This window comes from Catharus ustulatus, chromosome 8, assembly GCF_009819885.2.
Source record: "Catharus ustulatus isolate bCatUst1 chromosome 8, bCatUst1.pri.v2, whole genome shotgun sequence".
Lineage (NCBI taxonomy): Eukaryota > Metazoa > Chordata > Aves > Passeriformes > Turdidae > Catharus > Catharus ustulatus.
The window spans coordinates 11,931,689-11,950,781 of record NC_046228.1 but is presented as its reverse complement, the minus strand read 5'-3'; the positions used below and the strand labels follow the sequence as shown (position 1 = coordinate 11,950,781).

Sequence of the window (19,093 nt, the reverse complement as noted above, 5' to 3'; positions counted from 1 at the left end):
TTTGAGCACCCAAGGCATTGGTTTTTTAGGAAGGACAAAATACTCTGCAGAACAGACCTTCTCAAGGATAGTGTAATGAAGGCAGAGGAAGAGCACATAAATACTGCAGTGCTCTATGTAAATTTGCCCAGCTGTTTATGCTAAATGTTCTCTTACTCCATTTTTCCTGACCTCATTTCCTCCACTGCCTTCTAACTGCAGAAAATAAAACAGTACAAGCCCTTGCTTTCATTACATACAACACCTGCTGCCTGTTCTGAAACAGGTCTGAAACAGATGTCTACAGCATCATTAGGCAATTATTTCTTTAGCCTTTTTCAGTAGGACTTGTTTCAAACGTCTTTGTGCTAAATCCTCCTCTTTCAGCTTCATCTGTATTTTTCATCCTTTCCTACATTCAGGGTTCCAACAAAAACTCTTCTCTATATCAGTTTGCTCTTGTTACGTTTGTCTTGGATCATTGTACTCACAGGAGGACAGAAACTATAACTTCTTTGAATCAGGAATTAAGTTGAAGAGATTTTACTGGGGGGAAAAAGACAAGGTGAGGACAGAAAACAATGAGAGAGATTAGTCAACAGTGTAGGCAGTAGCTCAGAACATCAGCTGGCTTGTTACAGCTCAGAGGCTTTTTTGTGGACAATACGGCAAAGAAGTTTTACATGAACACAAGGACAGCCCCTACACTCTCAAAGCAAATGACCAGTATTGTCAACAAGAGAAAAACCCAGCCCCAAGCACTCTTTTCATTTTACCACCTTTGTTCCTTGCCAAGACGAGCACATGTTAGAATCTGTTAGGCCTGCAGGACTTGCAGAACTCCATTGTTGGGGAAGACATTTGAGGGTATAGATTACTCCCTCCTGTTTCCAAATATCACTGTAATATTTGGCTGAAGTCTCCATTTCTGGGAGGAACCATGAACTTTCCAGGCCAATAACAGACTTGGCACATATTGCATTTAATCGTGTTGGCTGCTATGCAGTGACATACATTTGCTATTTGTTTCCAGCAGAGCGATGTGAAGGTGGCAGAGAACTCAACTCCTGTTCTAGCTGGTAGAGAGACTGTGGCATCTTGCAGTGAATAACAAAAAAGCAAGCTAAAACAAGAGCTGTAGGACATGTTGTGCCAGGTTAATTGGCACTGCAGTGTTCACTAGTTAACACTTACTGAAAATCGTTCCTTTAGGTTATTTCTTTCACTGGCAAATTCCTGGCTGTGTTATTCTCAGACAATCTCATTAATCTGGGCTGGTTTAAACTTGTAAATTGCTGTGACTAGATTAATATAGCCTCCATTGCACATTAAAAGATATTAGTGGAAATAAGCTAGTGTCATCATTAGCCATCAGTTGCTCAACTTTGTACCCCAATGGAGCTTTACCAGATTTTAATGGATTTGCAGTTTGCCATCATGGCTGTCTTAGGGCAATCTCTGTGAGGAAACTTCTGCAAAAACTGTCCAATTATTTCTTAAAAGAGCACTTGCAGAACAAGTACTTCTTGTGGCAGCACAAGTTACAGGAACAGGTTATTTGGGATTATCCCATGTGTGGTTTCTCTGGTGTTGTCTTTCTTCCTTCCCTTCGATGGACGCACTGATTTGGGCATCCCTCTTCTATCAGTGCATCCATTTCCTAAAGATGTGCCAGACCATAAGAGTTTAGGGTCCATCACACCTCTTGACTAGCCAGAGTCACTTGGGGTGGTGGGACAGAGGTTGACAAATACCCAGACACACAGTATAATCTCATCAGAATAGAGTCACACTTTAAACAGGCTAAAGAGAGACACAGTAACTAGGAGACACAAGCTAGAAGTCCACATCAACTTTACAGATCATGTCTGCAATGAGATCTGCAAGGACATGAAAGTGCCAGGGAGAGGCAGACAGCTTCTAACAGGGGCGTGACTTCTGCTTGTTCAGGTTTGGGCAAGACATGACTCCTTTATTTTTTAGTTATATTTCTTTTTGTACTTGGATACCTGCAAAAAAACTACCACTAGAATATTTAGAGTGCTACTGAATCTTCAGGAGGGTGGGATGGAAAGAGCATTGTTTTTTTGAAATTGCAGCTCTTTCCTGCTGCAAACTTCTAGTGCCTAGACAAGGAGCAAAGGACAGCCTGCTGGAATCAGAACAGGCTGTGAACAGTGTCAGGTCAGTTAGGCAAGGGGATTATTCTGAAAGCTTCAATTGCCAGATGTTGACAAGGATATTTGAGTTAGGAAAGATAAAGGGAAGAAAATAGATGAAGGGATTTTGACAGGATCTGTGACTGTGAATGAAATGAAGGGCCCAAGAAACGAGTCAGAGGGGAGAGCGGAGTTCAGGAATAGATGAAAGAAATTAGGGGGGAAGTCTCTGTGCCTGGCAGGGTACATTGCTGGGAATGAAACTCAAGATCCTTGGCTCAGCATTTCCCTGCTGCCCACAAGGATCCACAAAAATGTTGCTGTAATGATGGGACTCCTGGAGGATGGTAACCAATTATTGTAACTATTCTTTTATCTTTGTAGCTGAACTTTTTTTTGCTCTCGCCTGGAGGGTTGGGGCAGGAGGACTGGAGACTGCTGAAAGACAGCAATAAAGAACATAGCACTGCACTGACAGGAAGTTTCAAAATTCAGGGTGCCCATGGGATCTGAACTTGCTCCCTTCCCATTTAGAGGTAAGTATAAAGATACAAATCTTTGCTAGGCATATCTTTTCCCCACAGGATCAGCTTACTCTCAAAGTAAACCAAACTGCATTTCTTTGACAAACAGATTTCCAGTACTTTGTCTTGTAATTCTCTGTGTGGCTCAATGCCTCACTGGCTGCTTATTGATGAATTCCCACTTTGAATAATGAATTAGCGACTCCTATTTATGGTGTTCATCACTGGAATACACAAGTATACACAGATGCAAAACAGTAACAGCTCATAGTCATGTAGTCAATATTCAACTTTGTAATTTATTAATTTGAAAGTAAAGCTTCATTTCCCAGGCAGGTTGTGTAAAATACATGCCCTCGTGGCATGTATTCAAATCCAAAGATTTCAGAACAGAATACTCAGAACTCATTTATCTGTATTTCTATTTTTATGAAGTCATCTAACAAGCCGTAAGAGGAAATAGGATTCCAGGAAAAATATGATACAAATAAAAACAGGGAGACCATCATTGTCTCATAGGCCTTGGAGAGAAAGATAGCAAGACAAACAAAGAAATATGCATGGAAACAGAGGCAGAAAAATATAAAGCTATCAGTACTAACAGAAAAGCAGCTTTTTGGTAAGTCCCACTCCAGCATCTATCCATTCACTCTCTCCCACACAGCCACAGAGTTTTTCTCTAATAGCTTCCATAGAGCTTTTAATGACTAGGATTACAAAAAAATGGAGGCTTATGCCCTACACAGGGAGTTGAATTATACACAATTTAGAAAAGGGGGAATACTGAAGTATGAAGCAACCTCATCTCTTCTCTCATGTAAGCAGAGGGCAGAGACTGAAGGTAAAGCTGTTCCTTTGTTTCCTCACTAGAAAAGCAATCACAGCACATTTCACAAGAATACAAAATTGGGATTCTTAGGTAATTTTGTTCTCAGATGCTGCATTTCTATGGAAACTTACCTTTTGAAGGTAACATAAAAATGCCGACTGCTTTTAAAAATTCTGTTTTCCTTACCTACCTTTTATTGCTGTAACTGTTGCTATGGCAACTGGAACTGGCCATGAAGCAGTTCTACAACATGAATTCTCACTTGTCAGTTTTACATTAAATGCCACCTTCTAAGTCCTTTAATAAACCAGTAATAATTGTGTTGCCTAACGAGTTTTCAAATTAAACAAAACAAGAAAGCCTGCTTTCAGCGAATGCTCTGCACAATATTTCGTAGGTGTGGTCTAAGAATTTTAACAGCACGCATGATATGACTCTGTTGGTTAAGGATATGATCTTTAAACAGAGAGACAGTTTGTTTGCAGTAAAAGCCCTAGTGTGTGTAGTTTGACTTACATAAAGGTGACTTATACCAACATGGGTATGTCTAGACTGCTGTCACAGAAGCACACTGTAGAGATACTGAGTGAATGGGTAAATCAGCCCACAGTGAGCTCTGTGCTCCCACAGCTCCTCAAGGTACTGCTGTGCAGGCATATGCATGTTGTATTCCCTGTAGGTGCAAGAGGGAATGCTCTCAACCAGAGCAAGTGCTAACCTGGGCTAGGGGGCTACTATGGAAAAAAGAAAGCAGGCAAGCTTAAGACACAACTATTCTGTACAGATAGTCAGAATCTGTGTAGCTTAAATCTAGGCTGCTCCATTAACTTTAGCTTAACCTTTTACTCTTGTAAAAACTATAGGCTCCCTTGTGTTTATTCATCTTACTTCCCTGAGACAACTCATCTGAGAAAAATCCCTTTTTCCTGTTCTTGGGGAACAAACACCATCAGAACACACTCTCTATCACAAGAGTTGAGCACTCCCAGCAAGGGTCAACTTCCAGGGACAGGTTCTTTCCAGAATAATTTACCCATGTTTCCTGAGGTAAGTTCCTTCCACCTCATCTCCAAGGCTTTGCAGTTGTTCATTGCTTTTTAACAGCAACAGAAGCAGGACTGATGCAGATACAACTATCTGCCCTTTCTACCTCCAAGCATAGAAAATCAATGGGCAGGGATTTTAGACAAACTTGACATAAAGAAACACATCTAAAACACAGTAAGTGGAGCCTCAGAGTTGGAGGCAGCAGAATTTGCACGTGTAACTATACAAACTGCAAAGCCTGAAGATGTAATCCTATTTTGGTATGAATTTATTTTAAAGAGATCCTAAAGAGCAACATGATCTCCAAACCCTCTTTTTCTCCCCAAAGTCATCCAGCCCACACACTCAGCTGTCATCCTCAGGAGAACCAGGGTCTTTCTTCTAACTTAAGAGAGGAGATCACCTTTCCCACTGAGCTAGTACTGTTCCTTTAACCCTTTCCCAGCAAAATAAGCTTCTGCTAATACAGAACATTTCAAGAAAATGGCCAAGACAGTCTTTTAAATTAGATGCCACGCTCTTCCAAATGGTCTGAAACACCTCATACTTTCCTTTAAAATATCCTCAAAATCATGCCAAAATAGCAACTTAAGCATATGTACTGCTAGATTGTGGGCAATTCCTGAAGTGAATTTGAATTTAGGAATCATTATTCCAAGCTACTTCTTCCATAGATAGCCTTGTTTTTAAGCATCACTTCAAACTGATCAACAATCAGAGCAGGAATTTAAAAAGCAAACCTCCCCAGTGGCCAACCAGATCTTCTCATAAGCATAAATTAAAGTTTCAATTTCCCTCAGTACCCCTTCAATCAGAATCTGCCTTCTTTCCCTGATTTACAGATATTCAGGGTGTGGGGAGGAAGTGGGGAACAAACACTCTACAATTCTTCCTTAATCCTCTTCTATTTCTTTCTGCACAGGTACATCCCTTCAGCACCTATTCAGGGCCCGTATTAAGATCTGACTAGAAGATACTGACTCACAGCAGAGCAGCAATGTGAAGAGTAGGGAAATCCGTGAGGAAACCAACTACTGAGTCCTGCAAATGAATAATTCATACATAGTTCTCTACTACGAACAAACTTACCATCTCTTTAAGGCCAGAGTTTTCCACGGGCCTCTAAATGCAAATGCCAAATATTTTGTCATGCTTTTCTCTTAGCCTATATCTCACTGCAGCCAGGGCTTGGAGTGAGGCAGATAATATAACAAACCAGAGAGCTGGCACACATGGGGCTACTCACTGGCTTTCTTCATGCATATGGTTTATTTTTCCCTGCTATGTCAATCCTTATAGGGCTTTACCACTACAGCTGCCTCCTGGGAGTCTGCTATTGCAACTGTTACAGGGAAGGTGCAGAGGAAAGAAGGATAAATTCAACCTTTTGTACTCTTTTCAAGTTAAAGGTCTCACCTCCACACCATAAATGAAACAGATTAATTAAACAGACAAGCCCCTGCAGCAGTAAGCCCTCTCTAAGGACAAATATTGAACAACTTTGCTTTTTAACTGTTGCACATAACAGAGTTATAATTATTCCAGATCAAATATCTTGCATGGTGACCTTCTTTAGGCCAATGTTGTTTCATTTATGCCTTGTGTTCTTCTGCAAGCAAAGATATGGGCAGTATTTTACCACAAAAGTGACAAAGAATAAAAGACACAGAAAGCAACAGGCAGAGGAAATTACAGTGAGTCTCAATGGCTTCTGTATTTTCTTTTCCAAAGCATCTAATTTGTTTTACCATTTGTCATGTAGGAAGCAACTGAAACAGCAAAACAGTAGCTGATTTTGAGAATTCTGGTCTGAAGAGAAACCACAATGAGCATCATTAGCACAGATGGGAATGCAGAGGAATGCAGACATGCTTGACAACCAGTGGGCAAGGTTGTAGGATGGGGAAGGGATGCAGGACCCCATTCCTGAATATTAGTTTACAGAGAATGGTGAGGATTGCTTTAGAAGTGGGAAAGCTGTCCAGATTGAGGAACACATATTCACAGATGCAGCAGCACTGCCAGGAAGGACAAGCAAACCCTTCTGTTTGTGTGTTCTTTCTCTAGGTGCTACAAAGTTCACATAAAAAGAAAGATCTGCAGCTATTGCCATATTAAAGCTTGCAAGATGAGTCTTTAAGCCAGAAGAATAATTCCTGAGATGACCACTGCTGTAAACAGTGATCTTTAGCACTGACTGTTCTTTAGGCCCACTGGATGCAGATGTGAGGATGATCAATGTCTCATCCAACTGCAAGGCAAGAGCAGTTCCTTTTCCAGTTGCCCTGCTAGATCAGAATGTCCAGAATCAGTTTGATACCACTTTCACTAGGAATAGCAAGGAAGTCAGCAAGAATATTAAAAAAAGTACTTGAACAATTTCTCTGAAGCTGGACAAAAATAGCATTTGGAGAATCAAAAGGCTCTTTTTGTACCCACTATCTAGATCAACCAGCTAATGACAGCTTCTCACAATATCTCAACCTCTCTTTGCTCTTTAAAATACCATAAAATATCCTTCCATAGTGCTGACAACATCACTGTTACTCTCCAGCAGTTCCAAGACACGGTGCATCACCACTTCAGCCAGAGAGGGGTTGTAGCTCTGCCGAACACAGCTCAGGATATGAAGGAAATGGCAGCCTTTTTCAGCATCTGCAGAAAAAAGGAATATGCAGCCAGGCATGGAAGAAATATTTCAATCTGTCATTTTTGAACTATGATAATATAGATCAATCATGAAAAAGATTGATCTAGAGCTCTAGATACTGAAACAGTCATGTATATATTCAGAAGAAAGAGATCCTGTCTATGCCTACAGTTCTCCAATTATCAACTGTTCCCTGTGACATTTCTGGGAAGTGTCAGGGCTGTAACAGTAGTAATGAGAGTGAAAGAACTGTGTTGCCAATTCTTAACATACAAGGCTCAGTACAACTTGATGAGGAGTTTAATAATGTAAGGATGCCTCCACTGTCCATCTGTGCAGACCATCCAGCTTTTGCAACTTCAGAAAGAACCAAATGAAAGCCATTTTACTGAGACCCAACTTCTCAACTCTCACAGCACAGCAGGGAGGTGCGTGGCCAGGGCCTGTAACTGCTGGCCCAATGCTGGCATCTTGTGGAAAAATTGCTGCACTGCAACTGCATTCACCTCGCAATGCTATCCCATCCCCACCCTGCAGACCACTCAGACAATTACGGGAGCAGAAAGTTACAGAGCCATCACTATCAGATTTTATCTCCTTTTAAGTGGAATTGGCCCTGCAACGTACAAGACAACAGAAGTTTAAAATAACCCCCTTTGCTAGGGGCAAGCACAGAGGTCCTTCACGGCTGCACACATCTATTCTGTGCCAGGTGGAGCATTGTTTGAAGCTGTCCCAGTCATCATTTCCTCCAACACAGCCTATAACCCGCTAATCATCAGTGCTGCAAGCTCCCAGTCTCCCAGGTGCTGAAGTCCATGACATATTTCTCTGCAGCAGCTGACAATGGAAAACAGACATAAATCAGATATATCAGCACAAATTATTTTCCTTCTCCTCAGCTCACATGATGCAAGCCAAGTTTGATAAGGGTATTGAGAAACTGCCATGGGCCAGGGAGGGCCCTATATTTTGTCGTTTTATGTTTTTTAAATTGATTCTCTACTCTAGAATCTGCTGAGCTCCAGAGCTGCCTTAGAACCTTGTGAGAAAAGTCACTGGTAGATAGTGGTAAATAAACAGTTCAGCCTAATTCTGATTAGGCTGTGAATCAGACAGAAATACTTCCTGGAATACATTAATCCAGCATGAAAAAAAGACCTTTGTAACCAATAGCCAAAAATGTGTCCACTACCCTGGGAGAGATAACTGCAGAGAACAGAACAATGGCTCTACCTGGTCATAGTGACTGTTGTTGCAAACAAAATCGGTAGCTGCACTTTGCATTTGTCAGAGGTTTGTCACAAAAGGCTGAATTGCCCATCCCTGATCTAGAGTAACTTAAATGTCAGTGGTTAAATTAATGACTCAAGCGTTACCTAACAGTACAACGTGTACTTTTCCCCTAGATGCTGGTAGAAAATGGCACTTTGGAGTAGCTGCATGTGTGTACAATGATGAAATAACCCCAAAACACTCCTGTCCCTCTTTTACTGACATCCTGGGTTCTTGCTTTTGTCCAGTACCTGAGGGAAGCCAGGCTGATTAAATGTCCTGCCTGACAACCAAAATCAGAGAGGACAGAGCTACAGAACAACTACCATTTGCCCACTGCAGATGTCTCATACAGAGGACATTCTGACATATTAAATTTAACTTCCAAGTGGTTCTGGTTTTTGTCCTCTCTCCCATTAGCCTGATCTAAGCCTAAAATTTAAAAAACAGAGAAAAAGAGTAAATTTATGAAACAAAGAAACAAACAAACCAAAACCCAAATCCATTTTGCAGTTCAGTCTGGAGTCAAAATGTGCTATCTGGCTATATTAAGTTTCTAGATGGACCCACAGTGGTCTCTCATGAGTGCATTTAAGATCAGGAATTATAAGTGGAGCCAAGGTCTAGGATTGTTATATAGGCACATTACAGATCAGGGCTTGTGCAGCTCTGAGTAGGCACACAAGATTTTTTTTTTTAAATTTGTACAACAGTTTCAGACAGCTGGGTTGGGCCCAGGAATGTGTCACAACTACAGCAATGGGGCAAGGCGTTGCCTGGAAAACTGGCAGAGAAGTAACTCATTGGAGAGAAGAGTTTGATTTATCATAAATCATCCTTCTTGTCATGGAAGATTACTATTACGCTTGAAGGAAAACGGGCAGGAATTTCTTGCAACAAACAAGCAGAGGCCCTAGAGGTGCATGCCATGTCCTTGTTTTGTCCCTGGGAGCCGGGCGGGCGCTGGGAGCGCGCTCCCGCCAGCAGAGGGGGACCGGCAGCCGCACCGAGCTCCACGCTCTTGCATCATCCACAAACACCCGCCTGCCCTGCTGCTTTCCATCGAAGCTTCTTGGCTTTGCTTCTACTGCCAGTGACCAGGACATTGAAACGGCCCTTCTGGAAACCAGCAAAGGGACATTGACCTGGAAGTTGCCCTCTTTGCAGCGGGAAACTCAGCAGGGGGAAAGCTTCAAGGAGAACAAGAGGGTTTGGAAAACAGTTGCTAATTTTAAACTGCTTATTATGGAAAACATGGCTTTGAGGACTCGGGACTATTCAAAGTCTTTTCTGTGACTGATCTACAAATTACTCTCTGCTGTTGTCTTTCCTGACCAAAAGAACTTCCCAACTTCTCATGGATCACAGAGTACTTTACCAGTGTGACAACGCACAAGAAGGGAACAGGAGGTGGTCACACAGTGCCTCTGTCAGCTGTATAAAGGTTCTGGCCTTGACAGTGGCACAGTTATATAAAGAAAAGCAGGCTACCAGGAGAACTTGCTGATGTATAAAATGAGCAAAGGAATGATTTGACTCTTAGAGAAATGATGTTTGTATTTGTTAATTGGATAAAAGACAATAACAATGTGTTACAATAATCTGTTGCACTGAAATGCCCTCAGGCAAACAAGCCCATGTAGTACCTGCATGCCCAGTACTAACCTCTTCTCCCAAGACCTTGTCTACAATTCTACCACTTCTTAAGAGAGACAGTTAAAACTCAAACTAGATATTGCCTCACTTAGCCTTTTTCTTCACTGCAGGGTAACCATCATGCTCTAGGTCCTACAAGTGCTATTGTAGTTATGATAGTATAGGGACATGAGCAACTTAAGATTTTATACCTTATGTTCCAGTCAGTCATTTATTCTGTACTAAAGCACATTCTATCCCACAAATAGCTGCACTCAGGCAGCAAGTGATCCCTGCTGACACATTCTATCCCATGAACTGAAAGACACTCTCTAGCAATTAACCTGTGTAATTAGCACACATTCAAGTCAAGCATAGGTTATCAATCTGGCAATAAGACACAATAGTTTGAGGGACAGCGATAACTCCTAAGCCACCTGAGGCACCTTATCTGAAAAGAAATAGACTTTGTTCTACTGAAATCCTTAACGACAAAGCAAAACCACCTGAGCTCTACCTGAGCTTAAAATCTTCAGACAATATCTGACTGACTTAAGCAAGTTTTATTGTTGACTTAAAGGAGGCGGGGATTTCACCTTTCTGCACGGTTACTTTTGTGTCAACTCCCCTGTAGAAACTGAACCAGCAAGATTTGCTGCTTCTCCAGAGTGCAAAACAACACCTTCTAGGTGGTGACCTGACTTTATTACATTTGGTTCCTCCCAAAATCCAGGTATTCTCAAAAGATACAGATCTAAGATAATGGCTGATTATTTCAGATGAGAGAGGTTTGCTTCCTGCTGGGCACACCTGCTCTTTCTCTCTCCATGCCCACAGGAAGCTGCTGCTGCACTCCTGTTTTTAGCTATACTGATTAGGTACACCAGCAACAGCTCAAGTTCAAGGGTGAGGACAAGCAGCATATCCAATCCAGCAGCAGGAGGAGACATTGTCATCACTATACCAGCACCAGCTCGTCAGAGCTTGATCACTCTGCTACTTACGCCTGGGTTTTCGACAGTCTTCTTTAATCACATCAAGGGTGACTTTAAACAGCTCCTTATCATGGTCAGTCACCTGAAGAAAAAAGAAGAAACTGGCCTTGTGGTTGAAAAACAATCCAATGCCATGGTGTATTCTAAACTAACACTGCCAGAATTACACTCTGCATTTTCTGCTGCCTCCAAGACTTACAATGAACAAATCATCAGGCAATATTGTTACTACTATTAGCAGCATCCATGAGTTAGGTGATGTACATGATACAACTAAGTTTGACCCAAAGGAGGGTGACTGACTCGGCAGAACAGCAAGCTTGAACCCGCTTTGATAAGGAGAACTGTCCCAGGTCCCAGGTTTCAGTGAGCTCAGCTGGATCAAAACAGTTGGGAAACCCAGTGAACACAGACAGATTGGAACAACTCAGTGGGTGATACAGGGATACAACCAGCAGTGAAGTAAGCTGCAGAAAAGACTTTTGGGTAAACTGAGAGTGCCTGGATGTCCAGCTTCTCTTTCTGAAACATTTCTACTATTTCCACAATATTTTTACTGTTTTTACTGATTATAAAAGTCATATCACTGAACTTGTTCACAACCACAGTTCAGTCCCTTACATAGTATAAGTCCTTGGAACTTCTAGGTTTCTGGAAAACCACTCCTTTTTCTTGTAGCATCTTTATTGCTTCCTTAAAAACACTGTGAATCCTTTTGGAACTGGCGTTACTTTCTGACTTCACCTGGATGGGAAGAAAGGAATGAAGCAGATGGTGAGAAATCTCAGCTCAACTAAAGATAACAGCAAAAGCTCCAGATGCTTTCAAGAAGAAGATGACTTCAGGTCCTCTTTAACATGAATTTTGTTACACATTCTTCTTAATTTAGAAATTCACAAATCATATCTGCTATGTATGAAATAACCAGTGTCTCTGAGCTTTAAACAAAACCCAAACACCAGAAGCTTGTACCATTCTTAAGGAACCACAGTCTCTAAACTGCCTTTTTTGTGATTTGCAGCTATTTGATACTGAGAACTCTTTCTTTGAATATACTTGTGATGCTTGCAGATAATTTGACTTTTTTGTTAATCAAGCTTTGTTCACTTTCAGAGTTTTCCTGGTAATAAGGGTATGAAGATATGAAAACCAGTATTTTGAATGGTGATGTTCAAGAGGAACCCAAGTGCGGAGGACTGGATTCCCATCTCCTGATTTCAAGGAGAGGAGAAAACTGACAAAACCAGTATTTGTTTCTTGCCCCCTTTGCCCTCTTTGTTTCCAAATTTTTACCAATATTCTGGTCATGCTCTCAAGAGCTTCTCCACAGCCAGATGAAGTAAAAGGATAAAAGAGCATGCAAGAAATTAAGACCTGTATACGAAATAAGGAAATAAAGGGTTCAGTTTTGAGGGTAGATGGGAAATTAGTTTCTTGTGAAATGAGAACTATGTGCCTGTAAGTCCACAACTGAGGTTATTTAGAACACAGGGTTCCGTGTTTGGGACACATCTAACAGAGTAGAAGGAAGGAAGGGGAGGGGAAAACACACGGAAAAACAGAGTTTGTTTGGAAGTAGAGCAGAGCTAGGAGAGTAGAATGACAGCTAGGGAAGTAGAAGGAAATAATTAGTCTTGGAGAAGGGAAAGTATGGGTAGATAAGAGCAAAACTATGATTTACTCTTCTCCATCTCTGTCTGTCCTACTGTGTCCTTCAACCTCCCATTTATCTACACAAACTGCTTCAGTTCCCCAATTGCTGGGAACTGTTGGAAGCATACTGTGCTCCCTGTGGTTTTCTTTGAGAAGGGAGCTAAACTGCTTCCCACAAATCACCATGGGATAACTAGAACCACACCAGAGCAATAAGAGCAAGATTTGCCAAGCCATTTCCTCAACTAACACCATAAATGCTCCCACTCTGTTCTGAACAAAAATATCAGACTTCACATATCCTACTTCACTCACCAGAAGCAGCTCAGAAGCCTTGGGAGTGAAGCAGGCAATCACCATGAACGAGAAAGAATGCACATGAATATGCAAAATGGACACCACAGGAGCAAAGGAAGAACATTTTTCCTAAAACATTAATTTAATCCATTTGCAGTTCTCAAATGACATTGCAACAGCCTGGAAGCTGGGAGTAGTTTGAGGATCCAAAAGGGATATTGGTGTTAGCATGCACCACGAGTTTCTCCCTCCTGTTCCTCCAGATAACCCTCAGGATTTCAACAAGCCATAATCACATCCCACAACAGCTAACTCTCTTTTTCCTCTCAAATCACCAGTAAAAATAACTGCTGAATACTTCAAGATAATTAACACAGAAAAATGGCTCTTAGTTCAGTTTTCTCTGCTTCAGACTGAAGGATCCAGAGCCTGAACCTTGTCTGTCCTCCTGTCCACCATAGCCATCAATCTGGATAACAACAGACTCTACTTCTAATTACAAACTTGGCCATACATCTGGACACCATTCCAGCCACAGCATTAATACCACTATGGGACTTCTCTTCATTGTGCTGTTTCTGATGAACTGAAGAAACAAGCATAAAATGCAGCAGGAAGGATTAAGTGAAAAGCGAATATTTGCCCACAGAAAGCACATTCTCATAGCCATATGTAAAATGAAGAGGCTGCCTCTCACTCAAATGCAGTAATAAATCCTCAAGAATGTAAGAAATTGCTAGCAAAGCAACAAACTCAAGACTCTGATCAATTTTTAATGTGATAGCAAACATTTGGGGAGAAAAAAAGATAAAAATATTTCCAAAGAAGCACAATAATTATACAGTTTGGCTTACCACTGAAATCCTGACAGAAAATGGAAGATAATTAAAAACAGGCTCTGTGTGAACTGACACACAGCTCAGCCTGGATGGATACTGAAACAGAATCACTAAGAATGCAAGTCAAGGCATTGACAGAGTGAAAGCAGCGAGGCCTTATTATAAGCAAGCAGCTGCTACATATCAGCACTCTCTCATATGTGCTGCAGAATCCACAGAACAGGGCTTCATGGCAGAAGGACTGTTTCTGAAAAACAAATTAGGGCTCCTGCCCACTTTAATAATACCATATTATATATTAATACAAAAATATTATACTTCATTGGTGTTTAATAGTACCATAAAATGACAGGAAAAATTTGGGGTTTTCTCCTAGTGTGCTCTAGAGCATGCTTCCTCCTCTCCATTCCTCTGGGTAAAACAGCAATTAAGTTTCTTTGTCAACACAGTCTAAAATTGCTTAGTCTGCTCTTTTGGTCCACCCAAAGTAACTCCAGCATCTCATCCTGCAAATTCACAAGTCAACAGTACTTCTCCCAAATACCTCTCACAATGTTCACATCTCTTTTTGCAAAGTGCCCCCCTTGGGCATGCATTCATTTCAGGGTGCACCATTTCAGGTTCTCTGAAGTAGTTAACAGTAGGGTCTTCCCCCTCTCTTTGAAATCAATCCTTTTCAAATAAATTAAACTGTACATCCCAGCATAGGAGCATTCAAGAATCAGCCATCCCTTTTGCAAAACATATCATGTACGTGTGTATGTGTGTGTGTAACCTGAGACAGAAGCAGCTATTAAATAATAATTTTACTATCATTACCCTCACTCCCAAGACTGGCCAAGGGCTCTCTAGCAAAGCCAACAGAAGAATCTATGCATCCAGAATTAAGTTGGTATACTTTAATCAATATACTCCATCTATAAGGCTTCACACAGCTTAGTGGGCTGGTGCTGTGCAACCAGTTATTCTCAGATCTTTAAAACAAGACAAATTCTCTGTACAATCAATAACAGGTCAAAGAAATGAAGTGGTACAGGAATTAGTGAGTCTGTTCAAAACACTGGAACTATGTAACCTTTGACTCATCATGAATCACACTCTGATGGCGTTAAAGCTTCCTGGTATACACATGTGATTCTACTCATGGAATCACCCTTTGCAGTTTCTCATGTAATGTTTAATCCTGGGCTTAGGCAGGTGGCAATTTTAGTAATAGTGATCCTGGACATGACAGTCCTGAAGTCCTATAATAAGCCTTGCAATATACATATTTAAAGCAGTGCTGAAGCTTCCTCAAGAGGCAGAAAGACAAGGACACTGCACCAAGAATTTGTAATTAACTGTGTTACACCTACAGTACAATGTACAGGGTAGACAAAGACTGTGAACAACACTGTGAAACTTCCTGCTTTAACTACTTCTCGTTGGTGACCTTGAGATAATATTCAAATCAAGAGAAGTACAAACTGCACATTCTGGAAAGCACAACTCCAGTTACATGTCCAAGCCAGTGACATTCACAAACTGGAATGGTAGCACTAAAATAGCACACATTATAGCTTATGCATGGCAGAAGGGCAGAAGTATTGTTAATCTAGACTGGCTGGTTTAAAACACTTATTTCAGTTGAGAAATTGGATGGATCAACTTAACATGTAGCTTTCTTTAAAAAGGGAACTAAAGGCTTGTCCATTTGCTAAACATAATTGCCTAAGTCCAGCAAGTACACTCTGGAGGTTCTCTAAGCACAAAATTACTTTTTCTTGTTTTACTTGTAGTCTTCCTTCTGGTATCCACCCCTCCAGCCCCAAAAGTCACTTATATTAAAGGACAGGGAAAAGGCTACACCGTAAAGATAAATGGGGCACTCATTATGCAAATTAAAGCTCCAGTAGCTTTAAAACTCATAAAAGATTTGTTAATTTTTAACTATTTTTAAAAGTAGTTAAATTCTCTTCCTCATTATCTGTAGACTATAAAATTAAATTTTCTCTAGTATATGTCTGAGAAGAAGAAATTATTTCAGTTCTGCCAGGTGCATCTGCTAGAGGAAAATTTATTCTGGAGAGGCAAAAGACTGCACTGCCAGGGAGGGATCAGGACTAGAACGAGGTATTTAGGATATATATGGGATGTGGACAGGGCTTAGCTACACAGTAATGCTGGAAAGGAACACAGAGATGCTGCCTACCTCAAACTGTCCCAGCTAACTCCTTCCACCTTCATCCACTGCTCCACTCCACTGCAGTGACTCCACAGCAGCTCATCACCTCCCTGGAGAAAATATTCCATGGGGAGACACCCTCCACTATGATGAGCACCGTGCAAGTACTTTAAAAGTTGGGAAAGAGATGAAGGAGGTGTACCACCTCTTCTAGGATCAGAGGGAAAGGAAGAGAAAGGAAACAAATAGTTTAACAGCAATTTGTGCTCTAGAGCACTGGAATCAGGACAAAAAAAATTACCTATACATCCAAATATCTCATCCTTTTACATCCAGGGAAAGTGTAAGAAGTGAACAAGTGTGTATGTTGTGGCATGGCCTAATTAGCTGAGTTGGCTCTATAGCTCCTGCCTTGTCAAATAGGCCCAAAATAATATTGTTCCACATCAGTAATATCATTTATCCTCTTGGTTTGAGGGCAGTGCAAAACAAAAGACTATTGAAGAGAAAAGAAAGGAAGAGGGACAGAAATCAGATCTATTACATTTACTTTTGTGGACTGAACTGGGTACTTGACCTTTTGCCAATTATGGAAATGACACCTTCTAGAGACAGTGTAGAGGAACAAGGAAATTCATTTCCAGAGCATTCCTGGGCACTTCTCTTCAGGCATTCATGCCACTTGACAACTGCAGGTCCTTTCTTATACAAGAACAGATAACCTTCTTTGCAAGAAATTAGTAAAGGACAATAGGGAGAACTGCAATTTCCAAATGAGCATCTGTGGGCCCAGATTCCTGGGACATATGCTCACATCCTTGCATCAGGGTCAGGAGCAACTATTCATTATTATGATAGCTCTTCATGACTGCTGACGACACTGATGCTACATTATTTTTCTTGTTTTGGGGTTTTTGAGTTGGTTTTTTTTTTGGTTGGTGCTTTGTTTGGGTTGAGTTTTCTTGGGTTTTTTTTTTCAGTCTTTCTATGTTTGTTCTGCATCAGTTCCTACTTCAAATGGTTTTGTAAATTATTTATCTTGGTCATTCTATAAATGCTGAAATGTTTAAGTTTCCAGTATTGGACACAATGGCCACTACTTCCTTTAATGCAAAGTGTTTGGGAGCTTCAAATACTGTTCCAGGTAGTTTAGAAAGTACCAGGTGCTATGTTGGATAATCTACTAGCAAACTTTTCTGTCTAAAATGAGAATAGCTCATGTTAGTGCTAACAGCCATGTTTGTTTCAAGGCACACTAGAAAAAAAATGCCTTAAATAAAAAACAAACAAACAAACAAAAAAACAAACAAAAAAGCCCCAAAATCAAAAACCCAACCCAGCTATCAAGAACAGCTATCAGCAGCAGTTCAACAAGGCCAACAAGAGCTACTTTTCATTATTATTTGACCTCATTTGCAAGAGTCTGTTTTTCGTGTTATTTTGAGTTTCTTAAGAATTAAACAAACATTAAAAGTCAACATAGCAGCACTTAACATTACAGTGCACATCAAAATCAGGGTGAAAATGACTGCCAGGGATTTATTTCTCTACAGAAAACCAAAAACTAAACAAATGAATCACAATACTCCAGCTTAAGTTTCAATTGCCACTGCTTTCATGGTAAAAACATGTAACTATAAGCTTTGCAGAAATTTATCACTTCATACCAGCTGAGAATCTTATTTGTAATTTATGCAACTAATACAGAGTAACAGAAAGCCATTTTAAAAATGATTTTTGTTCTGTTTCCCATTCTGCAGTTGATCAAGAGGTCACTAACTCGTTGGAAAGTTTCTTAATAGTTTGGTTACACACAACTTCCTGTAAACTGATTTCAATTTAATCCCAACTTCTCATCCTTTCAATCATGGCCTTTCACAATCAGGGACTCCCAATGCGAGAAACAAGTAGCAGGGAGCACAGTTCATCCACTCATCATAACCTCCTCTTGAAAGCTGCATCTCTTTAATTAATCAAATTAATATTTTGAGCTTCAAATGAGAAACAAGACAAAGATTTTGTGCTCTCTTCTCCTGATCAGATTCAGGATCTCAAACCTCTGTCAAAAATAACTCAAGCACCTTAAAGAGATCTCTTTTTCTGACACTGCTACTAATAACAAATCTAAATAAAATAGTGTCTGTTGCAGGCTGTAAGACTGTTAGCCCTAAAACAAGATTACCCCTAATAACAGACTGTTCTTACATCACTTTTTTTCAGCCCAGTTTTATATGTCCAAAGCAACAAGATTTCCTCAAGATCTGTAAACAATTAATGCGTAAAGCTAAAGCACTAGTGTTTTTTGAATCCTCTGAAGGCACCAGTCTCTTATCTGTTTATGCTTTTAAAAAAGTAAACTGTATTATTTCCCCCACTAAAATCTTGGAACATACAGGTGCATTTACTCACCTCCTGACAGCTGGGGCTGGGTAGATGCACACCAGCCAGAGACACCAGAGAATCAACTGTCTCCAACTCTTGCTGGTAAAAGGTCTGAATTTTGTTTTGTAATAGAAAGCCTTGCATTTTCTCATGCAGCATATGGATTGAGGAATTCTGACCCTCCAGGCCACTACAAGGATACACAGAACATGTCAAAAGGCAAGAAATGGGTTTTAGAACAATTACATAAAGTCAGTCCGCTAGACTGGTTTCAAAGGTCAAAGGATGTTTTACCATCCTTAAAGAATTTGAATTTAAATCCTTTACTAAAACAGAAGACTTTTATAAGCATCAACATTCAACTGTTGCTCTTCAATCATTTGCTGTTACAGTTTTGTCTCTGAAATAATACCACATGCACCAGGCCTCCCAATAAGCATCCAGCTACCCTGAAACTGAGTACAGGAGTGGGTGTTTGACTCAGTTTATTGAGGTTATGTATTTGTGATTTGACAATGACAAAGGCATGAGAGCATTTCAGTGGAATGGCTCCTTAAACTCACACATAAAACAACATCAGGCAAGGATACTTCTCCATCCTCTGTGTTAACCTCAGCCCCAAATCTTGCTCTAAATCTCATATTTATCATTAGCTGTACAGAGTA

General features: G+C 40.6%; 1 protein-coding gene across 1 annotated transcript in view; it reads right to left on the bottom strand.

Annotated features, from left to right (window-relative positions):
* Window positions 1-2,941: 2,941 nt before the first annotated feature.
* STN1 (STN1 subunit of CST complex) overlaps window positions 2,942-19,093 on the bottom strand; it is a 45,036-nt gene continuing 28,884 nt past the window's right edge. The window contains exons 7-10 of the mRNA XM_033066634.2: window positions 18,456-18,618; window positions 11,715-11,837; window positions 11,103-11,175; window positions 2,942-7,193 (exon numbers count right to left, since the gene is read on the bottom strand). Of these exons, the coding sequence (XP_032922525.1) occupies window positions 7,036-7,193; window positions 11,103-11,175; window positions 11,715-11,837; window positions 18,456-18,618 (517 nt within the window). The 3' untranslated portion in view covers window positions 2,942-7,035. The remainder of the gene's footprint in view (window positions 7,194-11,102; window positions 11,176-11,714; window positions 11,838-18,455; window positions 18,619-19,093) is intronic.